General features: G+C 45.4%; 1 protein-coding gene across 1 annotated transcript; it reads right to left on the reverse strand.

Moving 5' to 3' along the window:
- Positions 1–3960: 3960 nt before the first annotated feature.
- On the reverse strand, positions 3961–26498 carry LOC146893713 (testis-expressed protein 19.2-like). The gene is made up of 3 exons (XM_087910853.1): positions 26376–26498; positions 6939–7189; positions 3961–5698 (listed from the first exon to the last, which is right to left on the reverse strand). The coding sequence occupies exon 3, from the start codon at positions 5418–5420 to the stop codon at positions 4449–4451; it is 972 nt and encodes a 323-aa protein (XP_087766979.1). The 5' UTR covers positions 5421–5698; positions 6939–7189; positions 26376–26498; the 3' UTR covers positions 3961–4448.

The following is a 26498-nucleotide window of genomic DNA, read 5'->3' on the forward strand; positions in this document are numbered from 1 at the left end:
GGTGCTCGGGATGAACTCAGGGCTCTGTGCACACTAGCCATGCATTCTACCAGCTAAGCTACATTCCCAGCCCCTCGTTCTTAGAAATTTTTGTTGAATTGCCTTTTATCTTAGTCTTCCTTGCTGTAAGAACAAATATCAAGAATGGGCAGCTTAAAGACCAGAAATGCATTTTGTTACTGCTCTGCTGGTGGGGGACCAAGGTCAGGGTGCCTTGAGACAGACCAGAGGGACCTGCCTTCCCTGGGGCACTGGGGAGGATTTAACACTAGCGAACATTGGTCAATATTATTAAATTTGTTCACCAGTAATAAAATTGTTAGAATTGTGTCAAGCTTTTTCTAAGTGTTTGGCATGGCATCAGATATTAAATGCTTTCTCCAAGTGGCTGAAGTTGCCAAGAAGAGCAGAAATTGGAGAGAAACCTCCCTTGGTCATGCAGGCTTGATTGGGTTCTTGACTAGAAACCTGATAGGACCACCCTCCTGTCAACCTGGCTGCTGTAGACATGATCACTCTGAGGACAGATCAGGTGCTGCAGAGACCTTCACAATACCAGCTGAAGACATGATTCAGTCACAGCATCTCCAGAGCCGGCACTAGTCTGGGAAAGCAATACCTCAGCTAGACAAGCTTCTGTGTCCACTCAATGCTGCTGAATCTGTTTTAACTTTTTTGGGTGAGAGAAAACTACCACTTCATTAATGTCCCACAGAAGGCGTGGGTCTGATAAAATCAGAGTTCTTTATTTCAAACCTTTGTCGTACCCCTCCTTCCCATACAAACAGGCTGTGTTGCTGACTTTTCAAGTCACGTGGGAGACACTTCCTGTGCTGTTCCTGATAGTCCAAGGCGAGTGTTAGTGTACAGTATTAAGGGGAAAGATTTCCCCAGTGGAAGTGTTGCGGCTCTGAGGGGGAAGCTATCCTGGCTGTGAGGAGCCGCAGGGTCACACTGCACAGCAAACCTCACACAAGAGATTTATTGGGAAAGACACAGATGGTGGCTGCCTGTGCTCCGCAGAGAAGCAGCAGGGATCTGAGCAGGAGGCGAGTTTTATAAAGGGTTTCTTTGGGCAGAGTTTTGCAGGGTGGAGATTTCCACAGTGGGGATTTGTAGGATTTTGAGTTCTGAGATTGGTGGGTTTGGACATTTACCGTACAGGAAGACCCAACAAAGGCAAATAGTGCTTCTCTTTAGGAATGTTTGTGAGTGGTCATGTGTCTCCTGCTCTTCATTGCTTTCTTTTAAACTTGTTCTGGTCAGACTTTCATGAGGGAAATCCTGACTTGCTGAGAAGTCCCTTTGCTATGCTCATGTGTGGGTAAACGGAGAATGTTTCAAATTCATTTCTGTGGCTGTGGTAAATGCACTAACAAAAGAAAACTTTGGGGATAAGAGGTTTATTTGACTTTTAATTCGAGGTCACACAGTATAGTTTTTTGTTTTTTTGTTTGTTTGTTTGTTTTGTTTGTTTTTTTTTTTAAGAAATAAAGGCAGAACCTCAATCTAATCACTTTGTACCCATAGTCAAAAGTAAAGAGAACTAAAGTAGTGTTCCTTGCTTACAGTTAACTTTCTCCACGATGATACAGCTGGAGGCTCCCTGCCTTGGAAATGATATATTAATGGGTCTGGAGGTCGTTCAGACATTTACCAGTCTGACCATTAACACATTTTAACAAAAAAGAAGGTGTTCTACATATACTGGCTCCAGGTCTATTCTCAAATGTAGCTCTCAGCCCCATAAGTCAGGGGTTTATAGAGGCAAAAAACATAACATTACATTTTATTTATAGGTGATCATAAGGTCATCTTGAGTAATACAAGCTTTTGTTTATGGAAGCAAAATCAGCAGTTAACCTGCTGATGTCATATTTTGTTTAAGATCTAACAAATAGTGCATGCCTGACGATCAGAGTGGGGTACTGGCCACACTAGTGGGCTATAGAGGCCAGGCTGTGGTGGCTCACACCTCTAATCCCAGCACCCTGGAGACAGAGGCAGAGGGATCTCTGTGAGTTCAAGGGCGCTCTGCTCTATACTACATTGAATTAGTCTGAAGAGAAACAGAGTCACTCTGGAGCCCAGCACTTGGTTTCACATGACTTTAATCCCAGCACCAGGGAGGTGGAGACAGGAGTGACATGGATGGGCAGAGAGGGGAACATAAGGTGGAAGGAGACAGGAACTCAGGGCTCTCAGTCTGAACATTCAGTTTGAGGATTCCTTAGAGACACAATGTTGTCCCCTTTGATGTGAAGATTTGGTAGAGGTCAAAAGTCTCTTTAGTGACTGGGTTCTTTATGTTCCTGTTCTTTCTGCATTTACCTCAATATCTGACTCTGGGTTTTTATTATTAAGACAATCAGAATTTGTGCTGCATGGTGACCTACATTAACTTGGAAAAGCAACAGTTTTGTTATAACTGTACAAGACCAAGCAATTACAAAAGGGATACTTGTCCGTCCTTAACATCTCAACGTCCAATTTGACTTGATAGTTCTCTTATGCACAGTAATTTTTAAACGTTATGAATGTATTCTTTCCAGTGCAAGCGTGGCAAACATGGCTGTAGCAGGCCTTGTCCTTCTTGCTTTCCCTCTGCCTAGCTAAACAAGCCTGTTAGATTATATCCCCAAGGCTGGCAGCAAGGCCTGTTCCCTTACATGGATACTTCCTTATGTCAGAGTTCTTCCTGAGGATGAGGACAGAAGTCCAGCAAGCTAAAGCCCCCTTTGGTTCGCCTGATTGATATACTTAACCCAAATATCCCCCTGTATCCTAGCCCATTCTAACACAGACTCCCCTTTTCCTCTTCTGAAAATGACAGGTGCAGGGCATTGCTGTTGTTTTTCTGTCTGAGTCAGAGAGCAGCCGCTTTAACATTTCTTTCCCACTAACCAGGTGTTTGTGTGTGGGGTCTGTGGGAAGTCTGTGGGCAGGGGGACGCCCCTGCTGTGTGCACACAGGTGGGTGGGGTTGTGGGGGTGGAGTGTGTCCTGAATTTATAACCTGTAAGGTGGTTTCTTCCCCTCTTTCCTCATTGGTTGAGTAATCAGGAGGCTACAGGCTCACACATCATCTGCAATATACATGGGATGTTTTCCCAGTGGAAACTATAGATGGGTTTATTTCCACATTTTATGTCCTGATGCTTTGAAGTGTTCTCTGGTGCATGACCTTCTTACCTGTGCAGGTTGTTACACATTGTGACTGTTAACAGTTTTCTGTACTTTTTTTTAATGATTGTGAGGCTATAGAGAGGAGGTTCAGCTGTTGAGAGTGTTGCCTGCCTCCAGTTCCTGTCGTGTTTGAGTTCCTCTCCTGACTTTCTTTCTGATGAACGGCAATGTGGAAGTGTGAGCCAAACAATCCCTTTCTCCCCATCCTTCTCAATCCAAAAAATTCTGAACTCCTTGAAGCAGGCACCCAGATTTCTGTGAGTTCAAGGCCATTCTGGTCTACAGAGTAAGTTACAGGATGGATCCAAAAAGACACAGAGAAACCCTGTTTAAAAAGAAGAAAACAAAACAATACAAAACTTACCAAAAGTGTCTGCATAAAAATATGGGGTTGAAGGGCCACTGAGATGGCTTGATGGTTAAAATCTCTTCCTGATACTTGAGCAATCATTCCTGGAAGAAGCCAGTGGACTCCTGAAAGTTGTCCTCTGACCTCCACACGTGTACCGTGGCATGTGCGCACCCACAATCTCAAACACACACAATAATAAAATTAAAATTAAATAATGAAGACAAAACAACAACAAAGTGTTTGCTGTGATTGATGCTTCACCAGGAGGGAGAGAGGACAAATCACAGACGGGACAGACCCAGTTTGGAAGGGAGATTTAGCTGCCCAATAACTGGGTAATAACAGGTTCTAGGGCCTCTTCTGGCTGCTGCAGTACCAGGAATGAGGACACCAGGTGAAGGGAAAACCATCTACATCAAATAATAAAATTTAAAACACCAACTTTATTAACAGAAACAGCAAAAGGGGCAAATAAAATTAAACAGAATAAATACACTGTACAGTCAACCCTCAAATCTGGTATCTTGGCCCCCTAAGACAGTGACAGCAAATGCCGGGTCCCTCAGGGCTTAGGAGGCCATGTATATAGTAGACAAGACCTCTGACTAGTCACCCAGGAAACCCGATACAGAACACCCACCTAACACATACCTAGTCCTCACCTTCACTGAACAGTCAGCTGAGCACAGCTAAACTCCTGCTCTAAGCTTGCCAGACATCCCTATGAAGTCCCAAAGCCCCTAGACTGTCCCAGATACTTCGTTAACATTCTGGACCAACCGTTCCCCTGAGGTTCAGAACAGGCAATCACTGGATCTTCATATTCCCAGGGGATCTGGTGCAATGAAGGCTGCCTAAGTATCAGTGCCTCAGATATTCAGGATTCAAAAAGAAGGCTCAGGAGAAGAATCTCAAAGGTCCCTCAGAATCTGAATACGTTTGACAAACAGCCTCTCTCCTGGCTCCCTGCTCCATTCCTCTGGGGTGTCACTCTGCCAGGGCAGGTAGGAGTGCAGTCTGAAGCCTCCCTTATGCAAGGTGCAGTCAGCAGGCACCAGTTCTAACCCTAGCCCTGAGCACTCAAGGATGCTAAGTCTCCAGCGGTCAAGGTTCTGTATTTGAGGTCCAATCTCTAGGTGGGCCCGCAACAAGGCTTTAGTGTCCAGCAACACCTGCCAGCGATTGACCTGGGTCCTCACAGCCCATAAAGGAGTCATTGACAGCAAATAGCAGACGGTCCCAGAGCCACACAACACCACGTTGTAATCCAGTTTTCCCAACCACGTTTCTACTACCTTTTCCATGGGCCAGAGGGGACTCAGCTCCAACAATACAGGTTGCTCAGAAGATGGGTCCTCATCGAAAATATCCCAGAAGGACAGAGGGGGGATGATGCACTGGTGGGGGCAGGGACAGAAGCAACCTAATCTCCAGCGAAGGGCCTGCATCCACTCATCACCCTCAGCGCCGGGGTCCAGGGGTACAGCTTCCTCAGGTTTCAGCTCTGTCCCTACAGTGCCTGGACTCGGAAAGTCAGGACTTGAATGGTCACCGATGGCATCAGATAGATGCCCTTGATCTTCGGCACAGATTGTCCCTGACCGCTCCTCTGGCCCAGATTCTTCCTTCGGTTGAGATTCTTCTTCAGGCTGAGATTCTTCCTCTGGCTTAAATCCTGACTCTGAGAGTTCCTGAGACTCATCCTCCATTGGTTCCTCTTCCCAGGAAATCATCTCCAGCAATATTCTATTAATATGGAAAGCTGCCTTGAAGCAAGCAAAGCAGATCTTCATCTGGTCTCCGTGGACAAGCTGGTATAGCCATTCCACATAGAGGCAGGACATGCCCTTGGCCCCACGGCGAACGTTGCCTGGGGGACACATGGCCAAACAGCTGCCTGTAGCTGATGGACGGAGAGAGGAAGACTTGATTGATGGTCTCAGGATCTGGAGACCGCGTGATGCTAGGGAGAGGCGGGAAAAGCCGAGAATGGGAGAAACAGGAGAAAATGGGGTGCAGTAGGGGCTGTAGGGTAGTGTGGGTTCCGGGGTATCGGTGGGAGAACTTGGTGCCAATTCAACGGATACCTTCTTGGAGAAGTGGACAGTCTTGAGATTCCAGAAACGTCTCCAGATTCACACTTGCTCTAATGTCTTGGGAGCTAGAAAGGCAAGGAAAGAATGAATCTTGGTGCCCCCTGGAGGCTGACTGCTGAGTTCACTGAAGGGAGAGGCCTGGGGTCAGGTCCCCTGGTTCTCACTGTTAACTTGAACAGACTGGGGAAGCACTTAACCACAGACCCAGCTACAGCAGCTTCCTCTGGGTTCCTGACCACAACCTCACACATGGGCGTGGCCAGTCAATGAAGGAGGCCCATCTAGACCGATATCCACCCTCTCGGTGCAGGCGATCCCACCAATCCAGTTCCCACCACCACTTCAGCCCCTACCCTTCCTTGCCTTCCTGGCTGAGCTCCCAGTCTGCCTACCAATGGACACTGACTGAACCAAGGCTCCCCCACCACAGCACCAGGACCTAATAAAGGGCCAACACTCCTAATGCTTCAGTTATTTACTTGACTTCCTTGAGCCCCAAAATGCAGGAAGCAAAGGCACTGACTGAGTGACCCTGCTCCCCTTTCCCCCGGTATGCATGTGGTCTGGCGCCCGCTCACAGGAGGCATGCTTCCCTGCTTGCACCCAAGTGTCCCTCTACCTCCTGTAGGCAGCCTCGAGGTGCCCTATGTCCCTGGGTCACTGCCCCTTTGAGGCACATGAAGACCAGAGCCTGCGGCCTCCCTTGATTGGATAAGAGGATTTCTTCTTCCCTGTCTCTTTAGGAAAATTTTTTAAAACTTGTGAAACTATTCACTGGACTCCACTGGGTTTTAAACACATTTTCCCCTCTCTGGGTCTTTTCTTTCTTAAACAACTCTTGAAAGGATTTTTCCGCAGTTTATTTGTAACTCTTTTGGGACTTCTAGAAAAACCAGGCAGAAAATATAGGGATCTCATTGTCCTTTCTCTTGAGTTCGCCCTTCGCTGAGATCTCTTTATTTAAATCTGGGAGCAGCACTGTGGGTGTTGTCACCTCAAGCAGGTGCTCACTGTCTAGTCTAGACATCCCCCGGTTAGGACACGGGGATGATGACATGCCCCCATCAACACAGGGCCTGCGGGACCATTTCACTCTCTCTACATATGGCCCTTGGCACTCTGTTCTTACCAGGCCCTAGAATCACTGGTATGCCCTCTGCAACTGTTTTTCCCTATCCAAGATGTCACATGCTGACCTCAAGCAACAAGAAACTACCTCAGTTTCCTTCCTTGGGAACACACAGCTAGGTTTCCCAGGTGCCATAATACTCCATTAACTGGACACACCTCTGTTTATCCACTCACCTCCTGAAGAATACCATGCTGCTCTCTGGGAGTTTGACAAGGAAAACTGCTATGTTCAGTTGTGAGCTTGACAGATACCTGGAAGTCTTCACAGGCCCTGTGTGGTCGTCTCTCCTTCTCCTCGCCCCTCTCCCTTATCAACCTTGTGTCTGTGAGCTCTTGAACTGCTCAGCTGTCTCCTCTTCAGCTTCAACTAGCCAGCTGTCTCTCCTTGGTCTTGCCTTTGGGCTTTACTGTTCAACTGCCAACACCTGTGGGGTTAGATGAGCCAATGTCCCCATATTATTGTGTATTTGAACACTTAATTCCCAGTGGAACTGCTTTGGGGACGTTAGGGGGATGCACGCTTACTGTAGGAAGTGTGTCACTGGCGGTGGCCTTTGAACCTTTAAGAGTTCTTAACCGCACCTGCTTCCAGTTTGCTTTCTCATCTTTGTGTGTGTAGCTGGAGATGCATTCTCTCGCCATCCTGTTCTGCCCATCCCTTATCCCTAACCCATTGCCTTCTCCTCTGTCAATTTGGTCTATTACAGAAAATAACTTTTTCCTATTGTGAGTACTCTTGGTCATGATATTTCATCTCAGCAACCAAAAAGAAGTTAACATACCACTGCTGCCATGCCCCCACTTCTGGGCTGCTTTCCTCATGTTACCAACTCAGCCTGCACTACTAAAGTAGATAAGAAACAATCACTCCCCAGGTGCTTGAAAACCTGGGGAGAAGGCTCAGTTGGTAAAGCATTTGCTTTGCACCCGTTGGTTCCCAGAACCCATGCAAAAAAATTCTGAGCGTGGTGGCAAGTGCTTGAAATGCCAACACTGTGGGGTGGAGGGCAAAGACAGAAGGATCTCTGGGGTTCATGTCTGCTAGAAACAGCAAGATCCATGTTCAGAAGGAGACCCTGTGTCAAACCAGATCATGGAGAATGATGAAGACACCTGATGTTGTCTTCTGGCATCCCTTCATAAATGAATATGCAAACATACATAGACATACATATAATATAAAGAAATTTAAAAGCTGGGTGTGGCAGTACATGTCTTTTAGTTCCAACATTTGGGAGTCAAATCTCGGTCTCTGTTTCTTTGAGACAAGTCTGGTCTATATTGCAAGTTCCAGGTCAACCAGGGCTAGATAGTGAAACCCAATCTCTGAGAGAGAGAAAGGAGAGGAGAGAAGAGGAGAGGAGAGGAGAGAGAGAGACATTTTATTGGGCCCAATGCTACAATTCAAAAGAGGCACACAGCATGTTAAATAAGCCTCAACAATCTGTTTATTTAGCCAGAGAAGCAGTGTTTGGAATATCACTTGTTGACTCCCATGTTAATGAAAGTATTTGTTTCAACCAATCATAGTGCATCTCACATACAAATGAGAGTTTGTTTTAGCCAATCATGTCTTTGTTTTTTGGCACTAATCACATCACAGCAGTCTCTCTGCTAGACCATCAGAGGAACTGCTTCTCCTCTGGCTTGAGCAGAAATGGCTACAGGGTCATGGGGAGTTCACCAAGGCTCCTGAGAGCCAAGGGTCCCCTACAAATTGTTGAAACCACCCTTGCTAAAGCGGCACCTTGAGGAGCCAGGCTGCCATCTATGATCACTGCAGCGTTTTCAAGGCGTTTATGCTGCCTCACGTGTAGTTGGCTGGGAACTTGACTGACAGTCCTTTTGCTCAAAGCGGTCAGAATCCAACAGCTGAATATTGCTAAATACAATTGTCCACTCGATCCCCAACATGTTCATTTATTTACTGGAAAATAAGCTCCCCAGGCAGAGCTTACAGTAAAGGTCTTGATGAGCCTGTCATTAACACTAACTTTTAAAAGGTTTTAACAACGTTTAACACCTTGTTAAGTTCTTCAGTGAGAGGTGGATCCCCCGTATCTGTCTTGGAACCTTAAATTTCCTTTATACACTATTAATTCTTAGAGTTCTTTGCTTTCTGTCTTTCTTCTTTTTAGATGAACTCTATGTGCCCTAGACTGGCTTCCAATACACTGTGTGTACCTTGAATTCCTGATTTTTTTTTTTTTTTGCCTCCATGACTTGAATCTTGGTATCACACACACACACATAATCATGTTCAGGTATTTAGTGCTGGAGAGAACCCAGGACTCTGTGCACACTAGACAAGCATTCTACCAGCTAAGCTACATTCCCAGTCTCTTGTTCTTAGATGCCTTTGTTGACTTGCCTCTTGTCTTAGTCTGCCTGGCTCTAACAATAAAATATCAAGTTTGGGCAGCTTAAAGACCAGAGATGCATTTTGTTACTGCTCTGCTGGTGGGGGACCAAGGTCAGGGTGCCTTGAGACAGACCAGAGGGACCTGCCTTCCCTGGGGCACTGGGGAGGATTTAACACTAGCGAACATTGGTCAATATTACTAAGTTTGTTCACCAGGAATAAAATTGTTAGCTATGTGTCAAGCTTTTTCTAAGTGTTTGGCATGGCATCAGATATTAAATGCTTTCTCCAAGTGGCTGAAGTTGCCAAGAAGAGCAGAAATTGGAGAGAAACCTCCCTTGGTCATGCAGGCTTGATTGGGTTCTTGACTAGAAACCTGATAGGACCACCCTCCTGTCAGCCTGGCTGCTGTAGACAAGGTCACTCTGAGGACAGATCAGCTGCTGCAGAGACCTTCACAATACCTGCTGAAGACATGATTCAGTCACAGCATCTCCAGAGCCTGCACTTGTCTGGTAAAGTAACACCTCAGCTAGACAAGCTTCTGTGCCCACTCAATTTCACTTAAACTATTTTCACATTTTAGGTGAGAGAAAACTACCACTTCATCAATGACTCTGAGAAGGCATGAGACTACTAAAATCAGAGTTCTTTATTTCAAACCTTTGCCGTACCCCTCCTTCCCATACAAACAGGCTGTGTTGCTGACTTTTCAAGTCAGGTGGGAGACACTTCCTGTGCTGTCCCTCATGGTTCAGACGAGTGTTAGTGTACAGTGTTGAGGGAAACATCTCCCCAGTGGAAGTGTTGCGGCTCTGAGGGGGAAGCTATCCTGGCTGTGAGGGTCAAACTGCACAACAAACTTCACTCAAGAGATTTATTGGGAAAGACACAGATGGTGGCTGCCTGTGCTCCGCAGAGAAGCAGCAGGGATCTGAGCAGGAGGCAAGTTGTATAAAAGGTTTCTTTGGGCAGAGTTTTGCAGGGTAGAGATTTCCACAGTGGAGATTGGTAGGATTTCAAGTTCTGGGATTGGTGGGTTTGACAGCTTTTCAAATCCAGAATTTGGGTTGAACCTTTTACCTTCCAACAAGACCCAACAAGTCCAACAGTGCTTCTCTTCAGGAATATTTGTGAGTGTTCATGTGTCACCTGGTCTTCTTTGCTTTCTTCTAAACTTGTTCTGGTCAGATGTTCATGAGGGAAATAATGACTTGCTAATAAGTCCCTTTGCTATGCTCATGTGTGGGTAGATAGAGGATGGTCTATCTTCATTTCTGTGGTTATGATAAAATGCACTAACAAAAGGAAACTTTGGGGACATGAATTTAATTTGGCTTACAATTCAAGGTCACACACTATAGTTTTTTTCTTTTTTTTTTTTTCTAGAAATAAAGGCAGGACCTCAATCCTCTAGTCACATTGCACCCATAGTCAAAAGTAGAAAGAATTAAAGTGGTATTCCTTGCTGACAGCTAGCCTTCTCTACTTTGATACAGTTGGAGGCTCCCTGCCTTGGAAGTGATACATTAATCGGTCTGGGGGTCGTTCAAAGATTCCTGAGTCTGATCATTAACACATTTTAAGAAAGAAGAAACTTTTTCTTCATATACTGGCTCCAGGTCTATACTCAAATGTAGCTCCCAGTCCCATAAGTCAGGTGTTTATAAAGGCAAAGAACATAACATTACATTTATTTACAGGTGATCATAAGGTCATCTTGAGAAAAACAAGCTTTTGCTTACGGGAGCAAAATCAGCAGTTAACCTGCTGATGTCATATTTTGTTTACGATCTAACAAATAGTGCATGCCTGAAGATCAGAGTGGGGTGCTGGCCACACTAGTGGGCTATAGGGGTCAGGCTGTGGTGGCTCACACCTCTAATCCCAGCACCCTGGAGACAGAGGCAGAGGGATCTCTGTGAGTTCAAGGGCATTCTGCTCTACACTACATTGAATCAGTCTGAAGAGAAACAGAGTCACTCTGGAGCCCAGCACTTGGTTTCACATGACTTTAATCCCAGCACCAGGGAGGTGGAGACAGGAGTGACATGGATGGGCAGAGAGGGGAACATAAGGTGGGAGGAGACAGGAACTCAGGGCTTTCAGTCTGAATATTCAGTTTGAGGATTTGTTAGAGACATAATCTTGCCCCCTTCAGTTTGAGGATTTGGTAGAGGTCAAAAGTCTCTTTAGTGACTGGGTTCTTTATGTTCCTGTTCTTTCTGCATTTACCTCAATATCTGACTCTGGGTTTTTATTATTAAGACAATCAGAATTTGTGCTGCATGGTGACCTATATTAACTTGGATAAGCAACAGTTTTGTTAACATTGTACAAGACCAGGTAACTACAAAAAGGTTACTGAACCATTTTTAACATCTCAGCGTCCATTTGGCTTTATAGTTCTCTTATGCACAGTAATTTTTAAACTTTTTAAATGGATTCTGTCCAGTGCAAGCGTGGCAAACATGGCTCTAGCAGGCCTTGTCCTTCTTGCTTTCCCTCTGTGTAGCTAAACAAACCTGTTAGATTACATACCCAAGGCTGGCAGCAAGGCCTGTTCCCTTATGTGGATACTTTCCTATGTCAGAGTCTTTCCTGAGGATGAGGACAGAAGTCCAGCAAGCTAAAGCCCCCTTTGGTTCGCCTGATTAACATGCCCATCCAAATATCCCCCTGCATCCTAGCCCATTCTAACACAGACTCCTCTTTTCCTCTTCTGAAAATGATACGGACAGGTCATTTCTGCTGTTTTTCTGTCTGAGTCAGAGAGCAGCTGCTTTGACTTTTCTTTCCCAGTAAATAACGGATTTCTGTGAAAACAGGTGTTTGGGTGTGGTCTGTGTTTAATCCGTGGGCATAGGAAGCTCCTGCAGTTTGCACACACGTGGGTGTGGTTGTGGGGGTGGAGTGTGTCCTGCACTCATAACCCTGCAAGGTGGTTTCTTTCCCTATTTCCTCCTTCTAGCCTTTCTGCCCAGGTGTCAAGAGCACCAACCCAGCATCCTTTTTGGCTTCTGTGCTGCTTGCTCTTGGTCCACACCAAGAGATAACATGAGAGTGTGGGAGAGCCTTTGTCTCAGCTTTTAAGTGGTCAGGTATGCATACAAGACCACACCCTAGGACCCATAACCCCCAAAAGCCATTTTTTAAAAAGGGATCAAAATCTCACAATAGGATCCCCTAGAATTGGAGTTATAGATCGTTATAAACCCCTATGTGGAAACTAGGATTAGAACTCAGGTCCTCTGAAAGAGCAACAAGTGTTCCTAACAGTTAGACCCTATCTCTAGTCTCTTTACTCTTTTTAAAAATTATTATTAATACTATTGTGTGTGTATGGGTATTTTACTTTTACTGGTCTCAGTTTCTTTTTTGTTTTAACCTTCTCATTAGACCTAAAACTGCAGGGTCTGGAGGCACTTACCTTTGATCCTAACACTTGAACAATGAGGCAGGCAGATCTCTGTGAGTTCAAGGCCAGCCTTGTCTACAGAGTGAGTTCCAGGCCAGCCAAGGCTACTTATTAAGACAAAAATAAAAAGAAAACTGTTTTAAAAATTTCAATACCTTTATTTTAACCTCTGTTGATTATAGTAGATACGAATTAATCCAATCCACATTTTCACTCATCATTGGTCACTGTTTCAGTTAGTTATTTGTGAACTTGCCACAAACAAGGGTCATGTGCGAAGAGGGACTATCGATTGAGGAAATGCCCCATCAGATTGGCTTATAGGCCAGTTTTCTTGATTAATGATTGATATATGAGGACCCAGCCCACTGTGGGCAGCGCTGGCCCTGGGAAGGTGGTTCTGGATATTTACGAAGGTAATCTGAATGAGCCGTGGGGAATGGGCCAATAACATTCCTCCCTGGTCTGTCTTTCAGTTCCTGCCTCCAGCTCCCTGCCCTGCTTTGATTTCCCACCTTGATGAATGGCTGTCTCAAGTTGTGTGATAAAATTACCCTTTTCCAAGTTGTTTTTGGTCATGGTCTTTATCACAGTAGTAGAAACCAAACTAAGACAACCACCAGAATATAGCTGATTCAAGCCCTTCAGCTATTTGGTTCCTAGCCTTAAATTCATGTGAACACCTCTGCCAACTGCTCAAAGAGTTAACAAAGACACGGGGACCAAAGAGCCTGGGTATGGACCTCCTAGTCCAATAGTTACTTTTGCTAAGAGAAGAACTAAAGGTTGATGTAAAGGGTTTGTAGAATTGGACCAGTGTACAAGTCCCATGCCAATTGGATGGCATACTTGTTCCCATGGACATAGTGTCTTAGGGTTTATATGGTCGCGAAGAGACACCATGACCACAGCAACTCTGATAAAGGAAAGCATTTAACTGGGCCTGGCTTGCCCAGTTTCCGAGGTGTAGTCCATCATCATTATGGTAGGAAGCATGGCAGTGTGCAGGCAGACATGGTGCCTGAGAAGGAGCTGAGAGTTCTCCGTCTTGATCTGCAAGCAGCAAAAGGAGACTGTGTACCACACTGGGCCTAACTTGATCATATGAGTGATGTGGGCTTCCCCTCTGGATGCTGTGAATATGTTTTATTACCATTGGTTTATAAAGAAGCCCCTTTGGCCTATAGCAGGGCAGAATATATAGCAAGGCAGGAAATCTCAATCCATCCCAAAACTACAAGGCTTGCTTGGTTAGTCTCTGCTTGGAAGAATCTCTGCCAAGACTCAATAAGGAAGTGGCCCATGGGCATGGCACAGGCTTTCTGGAGGAGCTCAGGCCTCATGCGTCTTTGTTCTCAGGACCTCTGGTAGAGCAGCCAGTGCTCTTAACCATGGAACCATTTCTCCAGCCCCTCATGCTCCTATGAAAAGGCGATTGCTCTGTACCAATTCCCTGGGCTAGAAGTTGGAGGAGAGGGCATTCCCTGTATCTTGGAAGATAGGTCCATAATAGCTATAGCGCCTTGCGGAGACTGAGAAATTTGTGGTGTTCCACCAGGTCACAGCCGTCCCTAACATGTAGGATATAACCCAGTTGGTGTCAGCAAAGTTACTTTCAGAGAACAACAAAGCCCCATGGGTGCCCCTGTCAGTGAAATGGTGTCTGTCCAGCTCTTCGGAGCTGCCGTTGTGAGAAGAATTTAACGCAATGCCCACTAAGATTAGAACCGGGCCTGGAAAGTCAACAAGAAAGGGGTATTTAGTGAACTCAGGGGTCTACCCACAAGCCTCTGACCAGCTGAGCCTGGCTAGCTGAGGGCCTCGACAGAAACCTGCCTGTTGGGGTCTGGCCTCCTCCTAGTCTGGGAAGGTGAGGAGGTTCCTCTCTAAGGATTCAACCCTTTGCTTCTGAGTGTGCTTTAGCTCAGAGCCAGACCAGACATACTTCAGTTACATCCATCAACTCGGGCTGGCATCCAGACTTTCTGAGCTGGCTGGAAATTTTTTTCTGAGCTAGCAGGGATTCGCCTGCAACAGGCTGGGACATTTAAATGCCTGTGGCTCTTCTGTCTCTCACCTGGAGGACCCCACAAGTCACTCTCCTGTTATGTACTCCAAATGACAGTTCCCTGGTTTTGCCCAGTGTGGTCCTTGCAGTCGGCAGCCCTTGAGCCACGCACGGAAGCCGACACATGTATCCCGTTCTGGTGCAGAAAACCCAGCTAAGTGCATGGTTGGACTACGTCTGTTGTAACAAGACTGTGTTTCTCTTCATCAGGCCTTGGGTACCTCATCTTACACCTTTTTAGTTTACTGAGATGTTTTACATGAGAGATATTTTCTGTACCCTCAGCTGGGCTTCGTACCATCTCTGTGTTTCTTCTTCATTTTAAGTGATTCAAGTTTCCACAGGGGCAGGATGTGAGCTCTACACCCCCACACACACTTAGAAAAGAAAGTTTTAGCAAGACTTCTTTTTAAAGTCAAATCGTCAATGCTTGGGAAGTAGAGACAGTAGGATTAAAATTTCAGGGCTCTGCATGGACACATATACATAAAAATAACAACAACAGAATACCTTTTTTAAAAAGCTTACAGCTAGCCTCAGCTGCTTAGCAAGTTTGAAACCAACTTGGACTATATGAAACCAAGAACAAACAGAATACAGTCTTTAGAATTATGTGTTATTACTGGGTAGACCAGTTGTCTCAACAGTAATGAGGGCTGATAGGCCAGGTCAGGAGATGTCTGACTTTGCACACCCACCAAAATCCACAAAGGAAATACATAACGGGAAGGCGGGTGCTCAGCTGCACCAGGAAGATGGTCTGATTAGCAACCTCTGATTCTGGCTGCCATTGTCCCCCAGCCCAATAGGAACCCGTGGAAAGGTTCTCAGGGCATGAGCCACCTTTTCTGATGACTTCCGCCAGGCTTGAATGTTCCAGGGTAGGAGCGTGAGGAGTAGAATTATTAGGCAAAAGGAACGTAGATATAGGAGAAACAAGAGAAAGAAACATAGGATAGTATAAGGAGGGTTCTGTCAGTTTGGTAAAGGGCATTCTGGTGAATTTAGAAGAAAAAGTTGAGTTGCACCCTGCCCCATCAGAAAAACCTAATTAAAAGTCTAAGTGGCTCAAACACATAAATAAGTGAAATGCAGAACAATAGGAACCAGAACAATTTTCCTCAAGATGGGGAAGAGGGACATCTGTGGAGCGTCAAGTCCCATCAGTGACGAAGAAGGCTCTGACGGGTGTGACCCTGCAGAGTGCTAACTTCCTCATGAAAACCCCACTGCCCGCACATCTGCGGAAGCAGGCAGCATAGAGCAGAAGGGGCTGCGTCAGCTGGAGAAGTCTATGGTCTCGCCCGGAGAAGAGATGGTACAAGCAGAGGCGCTCGGCCTTCGCTGAGTTTGAGCACTTGACATCCTGCTCCTGGAAATGTCATCAGATCCTGGAGGAATTCTTAGCTAGGGAGGGTGTGGGGTGAATGGCTGTCAGGAGCTGGGGGAGCTGCAGCTCTTTGTTGGACAGTAAGCTGATGCCCTGTACCTCCAGGGGAACCTCTGGCTTTGCCACTGACTGTATAATCAATCTCTTTGCCTCTGTGTCTGGGGCGAAGAAGTTTGCTGAGGTTCCAGCTCTCAAGCCCAGACCCGCTAGGGTTATTGTGGAGACAGCCCAAGGTCTAGGGTATTCTGCCAGGTCTGGGAAGCTGATCTCACAGTACCCAGGGTCTTTTCCTGCTCTTTTCTCTTTCACTGCGGGGCTAGCATGTGGCTGCAGCTGAATCTCTAGACAGGCTGTGGGGGCCTTCAAAAGTTTGCCTTCTTATATCCCGTTCCCTGACAGCCATGAGTCATGTGGCCTGTGTCCCCACTAAGCCTTACTCTGTGCTGGATCCTCTATAGGATTGTCTTGATTGATTCATTGCTAATGAGCCAACAGTCTATTGAGCTAAGTCAGCTATAAAATTTGGGGGAGATGAGGTGCTGGTGGCAGGAAGGTGGGGAATTCTCTCACAAGCTAGGACTCCTCTTTGCCCACAGAAAATTAGGAATGAGAGGGCATGGACAGTAAACCCGAGGAAACGTCATTTCAGGCAGGACAAGTGCAGAGTGCAGAGGAAGTGGGTGTTCATTCCCCCTGCTAGCCAGCCTCACAACAGGGTCCTGGCCCACCTGGCCAGAGAATAAAAGGAAATGCAAATGTGGGCGAGAAGCGAATATTCACAGAAGAAACTAATTGTGCATGGAAAATCCAGGAGGAGTCATACTCAGTCATTGATGAATGCTTACGCCATATTGATTGCAAACAATGATCAATTGCATTCCTTAATGCCAATAAATAAATAAATAAATAAAATTAGGAAGCTGTGTTCTAAAAGATGGCAGCAGGTAGGCAGTGCGTGCCTGTAATCCCAGTAGCTCAGAAAATGGGAGCTGGTATGCCAGTCTGTACGACATAGCGATTTCCTTCCTCTAAGTAATTTAAAAATCCAAGCCTAGCGGCCAAAGCCAGTAATTCTGGCTACTCAGGAGGCTAAGAGGTTGGACCAAAATTCAAGGCTGGACTGGAAGGCTGGTTCAGCGGTTCAGAGTGTTTGCTGCTCTTCCAGAGGACTCACATTTGATTCCCAGCTCACATATTAGGTGGTTCCCAACTTCTTGCAGCACCCTCTTCTGGCCTCTGCAAACACTGGCATGAACGTGGCACATCCTCACACAGACATAGAACAACTATAACACCTAGACAGACACACAGATATAAAATAAAAAGTAGTGAAAACAAATCAATAAAAGTTCAAGGTCAGTGCGGGTTTAAAGCCAGCTCAGACACCGGTATAAGACTCTTATCTCAATATAAGAAGTAAAAGAAGGGGGGAGGGGACTGTTGCTGCTTAGTATTTGCCTAATAGGAACAAATCCCTAGTTTCCTTCTCCAGCACAACAGCAAAAGGACACAATTATATCAGAAAATACCGAGTCCTGAGGAATAAATAGAACAAAAGATGTTCCAGGCCTTCGTGGGAATGGTTAGAAGAACTATTAAGACACTGAAGATTCCTAAATCAATAGAAGGGTAGCCATTAATCTTCTTTGGGAAGACTCGCTATTGGAAAGACGTGTGACATTTCCCAATTGATCTGTGGGTTCCCTGCGGCGTCACTAAAGTCCGAGCAGATCTTTTGGTAGAATGTGACAAGCTGTTTACAACAGCCATGAAGTTGCCAAATGCAAGGGATCAGCTCTGGGAACGGTGAGGCATCTACAGTCAGGTGAGGCTGCTGGGTGACGTGCTTGTAAGTCACAACTGCACATTTTACTCTGTGTTTGCTCCTTTTGATTTAAAAACAATAAAAAAGGATGTGGTTATAAAATTTCTCAACTGAACCCGCCCCACACATGCATGTAAACAATAAAATGCAGAGGGTTGTTTTGTGGGCTTTCATAAGTTGGATCAAGGACCTTTCATGGCAGGGGTAGACAAAGGCAGGAGGGACAAGGCTGAGACTCCAGAGAAAGAGGCAGGGGATGGAAGTTGGTGGTTAAGACGCTCATTCTTTGCTTCCTGGGGCCACAGACCTGTTTTTTTCAGTGTTTAAATGTCCTCTAGAGTGCTCTGTGTTCTAGCTTTCTCCCAAATCAAGCCACGTTCCCCTGCACTCTCTCTCCAGATAGTTGATAAGCAAAATGTGTTGTGGCTTTGTAACCCTACCCCAGCAATGAGCAAATCCAGATTCCCCACACCCAAGGCAACTTTAGATTATAATTCTTCTCTTACTGTTACCAGTGAGTCCAGTGTAGTCCTTTAGGTTTGTAGTCTCATTGGTAAAGGATGTTAAAACAAACTCAGAGGAAGCTTGGCACGATTTTATTAGAGTTTGAGAGAAAATCAGCAGGCCAGGCAGGCTGTAAATCTTAGCAGTTGCCAGGAAGAAAGAGATGGAGAAGAAAAAGAGGAATGCCTTTTTTGTTTTGTTTTGTTGTTTTTGAGACAGGATTTCTCTGTGTAGCCCTGTATGTCCTGGAACTCGCTCTGTAGACCAGGCTGACCTCCAACTCACAGAGATCCTCCTGCCTCTGCCTCTTGACTGCTAGGATTAAAGGCACACACCACCACCACCTGGAAGGAATGTCATTTTGGGTTAGGATCCAAGGAAGCTGTCATGCTGAACAATGAAGGATGACAAGCAGCTGTATGGTACGAGGGAGGTCTGCTTTGGTCAAAAGATAAGAAAGCCCAGAGAGACAGCGGAAGCATGATCAGACTTTTGGCCAGCATCTGAGAGAGAATTAAGGAAAAGGAGAGGGAAGAACATGCTTGTTGCTTGGACAAGGGTCTGAGTTCAAAGGGCGTCCCATTCCAGTTTCCTATGTCCCAGAGCAAAGAATTTTATTAGGGACACCTAGCTAGAAATAAAAATAGAAAATATTACAGCCAGGGTCATACAGAGAAACCCTTGTTTCATTAAAAAAAAGAAAGAAAGAAAGAAAGAAAAGAAGAAAAAAGAAACTGTTAAGGCAAAACACAACTCTCATTGTGAAGAGGATAAGACATTATCTAGAGGCCAATAGGAGTGACCACGGCTCAGGGACATAGACTCAGGTCATCCTCCATCCCGTGTTTCAGAGGGGTAATGGTTCAGTGAAAATTTTATAGCAACAGAACAAAGCAAATCACAAATCAAGATGTTTTTCAATTATTGGTGGGTTCATAAAGAGGTAGGGGTGCAGCAGATTCACAAAAATACACTTCTGAACTGCCTCCCAACAATGGCCATTCCAGCAGCTGACCTGCTGAACCCTGGACCAAGGTTCAGAGCCATCTTGGGCTGGTGCTTTCCCAAGTGCGTCCGAGAAGCTCACCCAAGCATGACTAGCGTCACCCAGAGAAACCTTCCAAAGCACAAAGCCTTTAAGACCCATGAGGGAGGGTGATCCAGCTGGACTCAAATCCTCAAAAAAAGAAAGAAAGAAAGGAAGGAAGGAAGGAAGGAAGGAAGGAAGGAAGGAAGGAAGAAAGAAAGAAAGAAAGAAAGAAAGAAAGAAAGAAAGAAAGAAAAGTAAAGTGTGTTTAGACAGTTGGGTGTCTCATCAAAGAGAAAGAACCATCTTGAAATTGATTATAATAATTGAAACCAGGAAAAAGATAGTGAATGCCCTGACTCTGACTCTGACCAAACATTTGCATCATCGCTCTGACTCGTTCACAGCCAAGTTTGGTGCTCAAATGTGGTCTCAGCTTTTGCACAAAGCATTTCAGTAGCAGATGCAATCACATTTTATTGGCTTTTCCATCTCCTTTCTCCTCGTGGATAATAAAGAAGGAGATGAGCATTTTTTATATCTTTTATACATAAGTTCACAGCAGAGGACTCCTCATAGAGGAGCTGCCTGCGGGTGCCAAAGAGGGCCTCTACTTTCGCTGTGAAAACAGACGAGTTGGTGGCCAAGATGGGGCACACCCTTGGATGTGGCAAACAGATGTTTGAAAAGGTGCCTATTTTCTGACTTCTCGTATGATGCATTCTATTTTTTTAAGACGGACTTGCCTCATAAAATTAGAGTTATGTTTTCAAAAGAAATAAAAAGCCATAAAGACAAAGACACATAATAATTCTTTGACCAGATGGCACTAATAATATGCCAAAGCCATAAAATTGAAAAAGGGTCGTAAGTTTACTGTATAATAATTCATATGGCCACCGTTTCTGCCTCCCCATATGAGGTATGACCAAGGTCACATGAGCAGGTCTCCCACACTGCATTGTAGGTCCCGTTAGAGGTATATACTTCTCTAGAGACATTAAGTTTTCAATGTTGTAATAAATCTGCAGAACAGAAGTACCTTAGATTTTCATTTTTTAATTATATGTGTACAGTCTGTCTTCAGCTAGTTTGTTTTGTTTTTACCATTTGAACTTTAAAAATTGTTATGAATCCATCTACCCCAGTTTCTCTATCATTTCCTCACTTTGTCCTCCATACAATGGACTGAAATGGCTGCTGGCCACTTTCACATCCAGCTCTTTGACTTTCCTTCAGTTATTGTCCCGCTGCCCTTTCTGCTCTCAGCAGCCATAGATATGGCCTCAAGAGACAGTCCTCCACACAGAGGCCTTTCGTCCTTTCCAGTCTGGGCAGAGCAAGTAACAGGAAGCTTCCTGGGGACAACAGTAATGACCATTGTTCCTCATTATCAAGTCTGTGCATTAGAGATTCAGTCTTGCCGTGGCCACATCCTTCATGACTGTGTCCTTTGGGTATTCTTCCTAGTACTTGCTGACATTGGAAATGATGGCATTGACTTACCGGTGAGATCGTTTAGCCTCTCTGTACTAAAGTGTAGCCTTCGCTAGTACTCAGCACATCATTAAATGGATGAATAAAAAGTGGAATGGTGAGTGTGGGGGTAGATGAATGGATGGATGGATGGTTGATTAGGTAGATGAATGGGTGGATGGATGGTTGATTGGGTAGGTGAATGGATGGATGGCTGGTTGATTGGGTAGATGTATGGGTGGATGGTTGGTTGATTATGTAGATGTATGGGTGGCTGGCTGGTTGATTGGGTAAATGAATGAATGAATGGATGGTTGATTAGGTAGATGAATGGATGGAGGGATGGATGGATGGGTAGATGAATGGATGGATGGCTGGTTGATTAGATAGATCAAGGGGGGATGGCTGGTTAGGTAGATGAATGGATGGATGGATGGTTGATTAGATAGATCAAGGGGGGATGGCTGGTTGATTAGGTAGATGTGTGGGTGGCTGGCTGGTTGATTGGGTAGATGAATGGATGGATGGCTGGTTGATCAGGTAGATGAATGGGTGGATGGCTGGTTGGTCAGTTAGATGAATGGATGGATGGATGGTTGATTGGGTAGATGAATAAATTGACAAATGGGTAGAAGAATGGATGGATGGACTGGTGAATAGATAGATGGGTGAGTGGACAGCTGGATCACTGGGTAGATGAATGCATTAATGGGTGGATAGATGAAAAGGTTCATGCATAGAGATTGGTGGGTTATTAGGTTACTGAATGGTGGGTAATTGGGTGAAGGAATGAGTAGATGGGTGGATGAGTGCTTAAATGAATGATGGACAGGTAGATAGATGGATGAATAACTGGTGGGTAGATAGCGATATGTATCTACAGATAAATGAATATATGAATGGCTGGTTGGCTGTGTGGACAGATGTTTGAGCAGATGAATGGGTAGATGGATGAATGAGCAGGCTTGTCCTGCTCTTTAGAAGTGTGAATGGCCTTTGCAGAAATGTCGCTTTGAGTGCTTCTGGCTCAGAGCGCTTTGCAAAATTCTGATTCTTGTTGAAAGGGTTTGTTGTCTTTGCTAGAAGTTGTCAGAATGATAGATATGTTACAGAAGAAGAGGAGACTGGACTGATTGCTCTAAGATCCAGACTCTTCTTAGTGCCTTGAAAAGATGACTTTACTAATGATTGTAATGGTGTGTGCCTATAATCCCAGCACTGGGGAAGCTAAGGAAGGAGGATCACAAGTTCAAGGTCATCCTTGCCTACAAAGTGATTAAAAAAATTCTTCTTAAGCTGGGTGTGGTGGTCCATCCATGTCTTCAACTCCAGCATTGAGAAGGCAGAGGCAGGGTGAATCTCTCTTGTTGGATATTTGATCACACTGTGGACCAGAGTTTGCATTCATTAATTAAATAAAATAAACCTTGGGCCAGGAGGCAGAACCAGTAACTAGCTGACAAAAAGTAATCATTGAGAGTCAGAGGAAATCTGGAAGATGGATAGAGAGACACACAGGACATTGTGTGTCTTCTTTGGTTTGGTGGAGCAGAAGAGTGCTCTCTTTCTGAGATGCTGGCCAAGAGGTAAGGTCAGCTAGCTGCTCCTCAACCTCTCTGAGCTAGCAGGCTTTCACCCCAGCCGCTGACTCCTGATTCTTATTGATAAATAATACAATAGAGATTTAGTTAAAAACTATATTTGGTGACAGTTGTTGGGGACTGTGGACCCTCAGACCCTGAATTTCTTGTAAACAACTTGCTATAATTGCAGCTGCTCTGAGCAAAACAACTTGTTTTCCTGTGTTTGTCACTGCTCTGATGAGACCCCCAGGAGTTCCTGATGGCAGGGAGTGGTTTCTGGTGGGTTTGGCTGGGTCGTGGCTATCAGTTAAGGATCCCTATATAAGCTGCCCTGGACCACACTAAAAGGGGCGTTCTTGTTTCAAGGATGACTTTCTCTCTCTCTCTCTCTCTCTCTCTCTCTGTGTGTGTGTGTGTGTGTGTGTGTGTGTGTATGTGTTTAAATCTCCAGCCCCTTTCCCAGCTCACAAACTGTACCCTAGCACACAGTGCTAATAGAGCATAGAGCAGGTGTTCTGTTACAGACAGTGTCAGGAGGCAGATCAGCAGGATGTAGAAGTCCCACTTGGGCCGCTGTGGCAAATACTGACTGAAACAGCAATAGATTCAGGTTCAGCCATTGTACTGACAGAAAAACAAAAATCTCTGTGAGTTTGAGGCCAGCCTGGTCTACATAGCGTGTTCCAGGACAGCTAGGGAAATTCTGTCTCATTTTTTTATTTATTAAAAATTTTTAGTTTACTTGATGAGTATTTTATGTTTTACCTGAATCTATGTATATGCACCACACGTGTGTGTGTGCCTGTGCCCAAGGAGGTGAGAAGACGAATCAGATTATCTGGAACTAGAATCATGGAAGTTTGTTGAGAAGCCAGTGGAGGCTGGAAACTAAACAGGTCCTCCGCAGGACTAGCAAGTGTTTTTAAATTCTGACTCGTGAATGTTAGTGTTGCCCTTGATCCTCCTGATGAAGACCACCCATAGGCATAGTCTGTCTGGATGACAGGTAGTGTTGGGAGCTGTGTATCCCCAGATCCTGAATTTCTTGTAAACAACTTGTTTTCCCCTGATCTGAGTGCCTACAGCTGCTCGGAGCACGAGACCCTCAGGAGTTCCTGATGGCAGGGAGTGGTTTCTGGTGGGTTTGGCTGGGGCATGGTTATTAAGGATCTCAATATAAGCTGCCCTCGAACACAATAAAGGGGACATTCTTGGGGCATTCCTGTTTCAAGGATGACCTGTGTCTCTGTCTGTGAGTCTTTGTGTGTTTCAATCTCCAGCCCCTTGCTCGGTTCATGAACTGTATGGTGGCGCATAGAGCACAGACAGCCGTGGTGTGCCACAAGGTAGATTTCTATGGTAACTGGAGGGAGCCTCCTTGACACATGTACACACACAGATGCACACAGAAAGACCACTAGAGGACTTTCGTGTATGTGTGTTGTGTGCATGTGTATGTGGTGTATGTGCCTGTGTATGTAATGTTAGTGTGTCTGTGTATGTAATGTGTTAGTGTGTCTGTGTATGTAATGTGTTAGTGTGTCCTGCTCTCTCTCTCACTCTCTATATTATTCCTTCAAGACAGGGTCTGCCTCTGAACCTGGAATTTGCCATTTTAGGTCTAAACTGGCTGACCTTGAGTTCAGTGATATGCCTGTCTCTGTCCTCCCCACTGTGCTAGATTTATAGGCATGTGTGACTAGCCCAGCCTTTAGAAGGATGCTGGGGTGTCTTGTTAGATTTACTATTGCTGTATTAAAACATCATGACCAAAGTAACTTGGGGAGGAAAGGGTTTAATTGGCTTTCACATCACTGTTCATCATCCAAGGAAGTCAGGACAGGAACTCAAGCAGGGCAGGAACCCGGAGGAAGGAGCTGGTGCTGTGGCCTTGGAGGAGCGCTGCTTACTGGCTTGCTCCCCAAGGCTTGCCTGGGCTGATTGTTTTTATAGAACCCAGGACCACCAGCTCAGCAGTGGCCCCACCCATAATGGCCTGTCTCCTCTTCCATTAACCACTAATTAAGAAAATTCTCTACAGGTTTGCCTACAGCCCAATATTTTTGGAGACATTTTCTCGATTGAGGTTTCCTTTTCTCAGATAACTATGTGCCAAGTTGACATAAAACAAGTCAGCATATGAGGCTCCAAACAGGCCCTCCTGCTTCTGTAGAAAACATTCTGACCCACTGAGCCGTCTCTCTAGATCAAGAGACGGCTTCTTTCTGGACCTTGTGCTATAACACCAGGTAGCCCAGAAGATGTCTTTCCTGACTGACCTAAAGAAATGAACATACTACCTGGGTATATGGCCAAGAAGGGATGTAGTGGGGGCGTTAAATGAAGGACTGTGTTTTCATCAATCCTAGGCCCTATCTGGGGCCACAAGAGGAAATGTCTCCCTTCCTGGGTCATGGGGAGGTCACCAAGGCTTGTCTAGCTGGAATGTTGCTTCCTTTGACTGGCACAGGCTGTTTGGAGTGGCCGCGACTAGAGGATCCTCTGAAGCAGCTGCTCTGTTCTCAACAGTTAGGCTGACAGAAAGGTAGTCAAGTCAGGTTGTCAATACTGACCCAAAGGGGAAGTCAGACAGGCTGATACATGTCCATCATGTCAGCGTTTGGAAGGCAGAGTCAGAAGGATCACTTCAGGTCTGAGGACAGCCAGGGAAAATAGTAAGGCTGCCTTAAAAATAAAAAATAAACAAGATACAGCTTGACGGACAGGTCTTTACTTCAGCCTGAGAATCAAAGGAAGGGCTCATCAGATGCCTCCTTTATTCTCTCAGAAAGTGCTAAAAATATGTTTATAAAGACAAGGGAAGCTCATTTGGTAGTGTTTAATCCTGACCCAGTGCCCAGGAGAGTGGGTCCCTCTGCTCTACCTCATAGCGCCCTGACCCTGAACTTCCATCTTGCAGGGCTTTGAGAAAATTCACGCCTATCATTTACTCTGCCCGGCTGTGCTGTTTACAGACAGCATCCAAGCCGCCTCAGACAAGAAGGAAGCCGACAGAAATACTTGTGAATGAGTGGAGAACACAGCAAACTAGCACTGTAGCCTTGGGCTTCCAGGAGGTTGCTTTAAAAAACCAAAAAAGTATCTGGGTGTGGTGACACTGGTCTGTAATGCCAGCGTTGTAGAGACAGGGAGGAGGTTCTGAGTTCAAGGCTGTTCTTAGCTATTTACTGAGTTTTAGACCAGTCTGTGTTGGATTAGATGAGACTCTGTGGTTAGTATCTATTGTCAGTTTGACAGACTCTAAGTCATCTGGGAGTCAGGCAGTGGTAAGGGATTATATTGCTTACATTAATGGGCATAAGAAGACCCACCTTAATTGTATGTGGGACCATTCCCTTTTGGGATATCCTGCATTATACACAGCACGGAGAGCAAGTTGGAGAGATGAGCCAGTAAGTTTAGAATGATGGTTGCTTAGGCCGATGGCTTGAGTTTAATCCTGGGGACCTATGTGCTGGAAGGAGGAACTTGACTCCCTGTTGTCCTGATTTCCACAAGTGCACAAAGACTATCCACATCTCTTGCATTAGCTTTCTGAGGCATCTTAAAGAGACAGAAGTCAGGAAAAAAAAAGACTGGTCTGACCTCATCAGATGGGAGTGGTTGTTTCAAACAGTGAGGGATTAACACTCGCCAGCAGGAAAGGAGCGCCCGTGACAGGGGAAGGGGGTGCCAAGAGTTTTTATAGGCATTTTATAACACAGGCTGGTGAAAGCCTGCAGTTTCCCCCTCCTTGTATTGTCTACCCACTGAGACAGGCCATCTTGGAGACAGGCTCACCAACTGATAGTGGTGTGAGCAGGCTCAGCTATTGCTTCCTAAGAATTCTATTTTTACAACAGGGGCACACTATCACATGCACTAAATAAGTTAATTTAATAACAAATAATCTTAAGATAGTGTGGAGAGAGCAAGCTGAGACCAGCATTGTTCATACCTCTTTTCTGACCACAGATGTTATGGGACCAAACACTTCAGGCTCCGGCTGCCTTGGCTCCACCACGAATCACTGTAATTTAAATCGTGAGCTAAAATAAGATCTTCTCTCCATAAGCTGCTT

This window comes from Myodes glareolus, chromosome 9 (assembly GCF_982192425.1).
Source record: "Myodes glareolus chromosome 9, mMyoGla1.1, whole genome shotgun sequence".
Lineage (NCBI taxonomy): Eukaryota > Metazoa > Chordata > Mammalia > Rodentia > Cricetidae > Myodes > Myodes glareolus.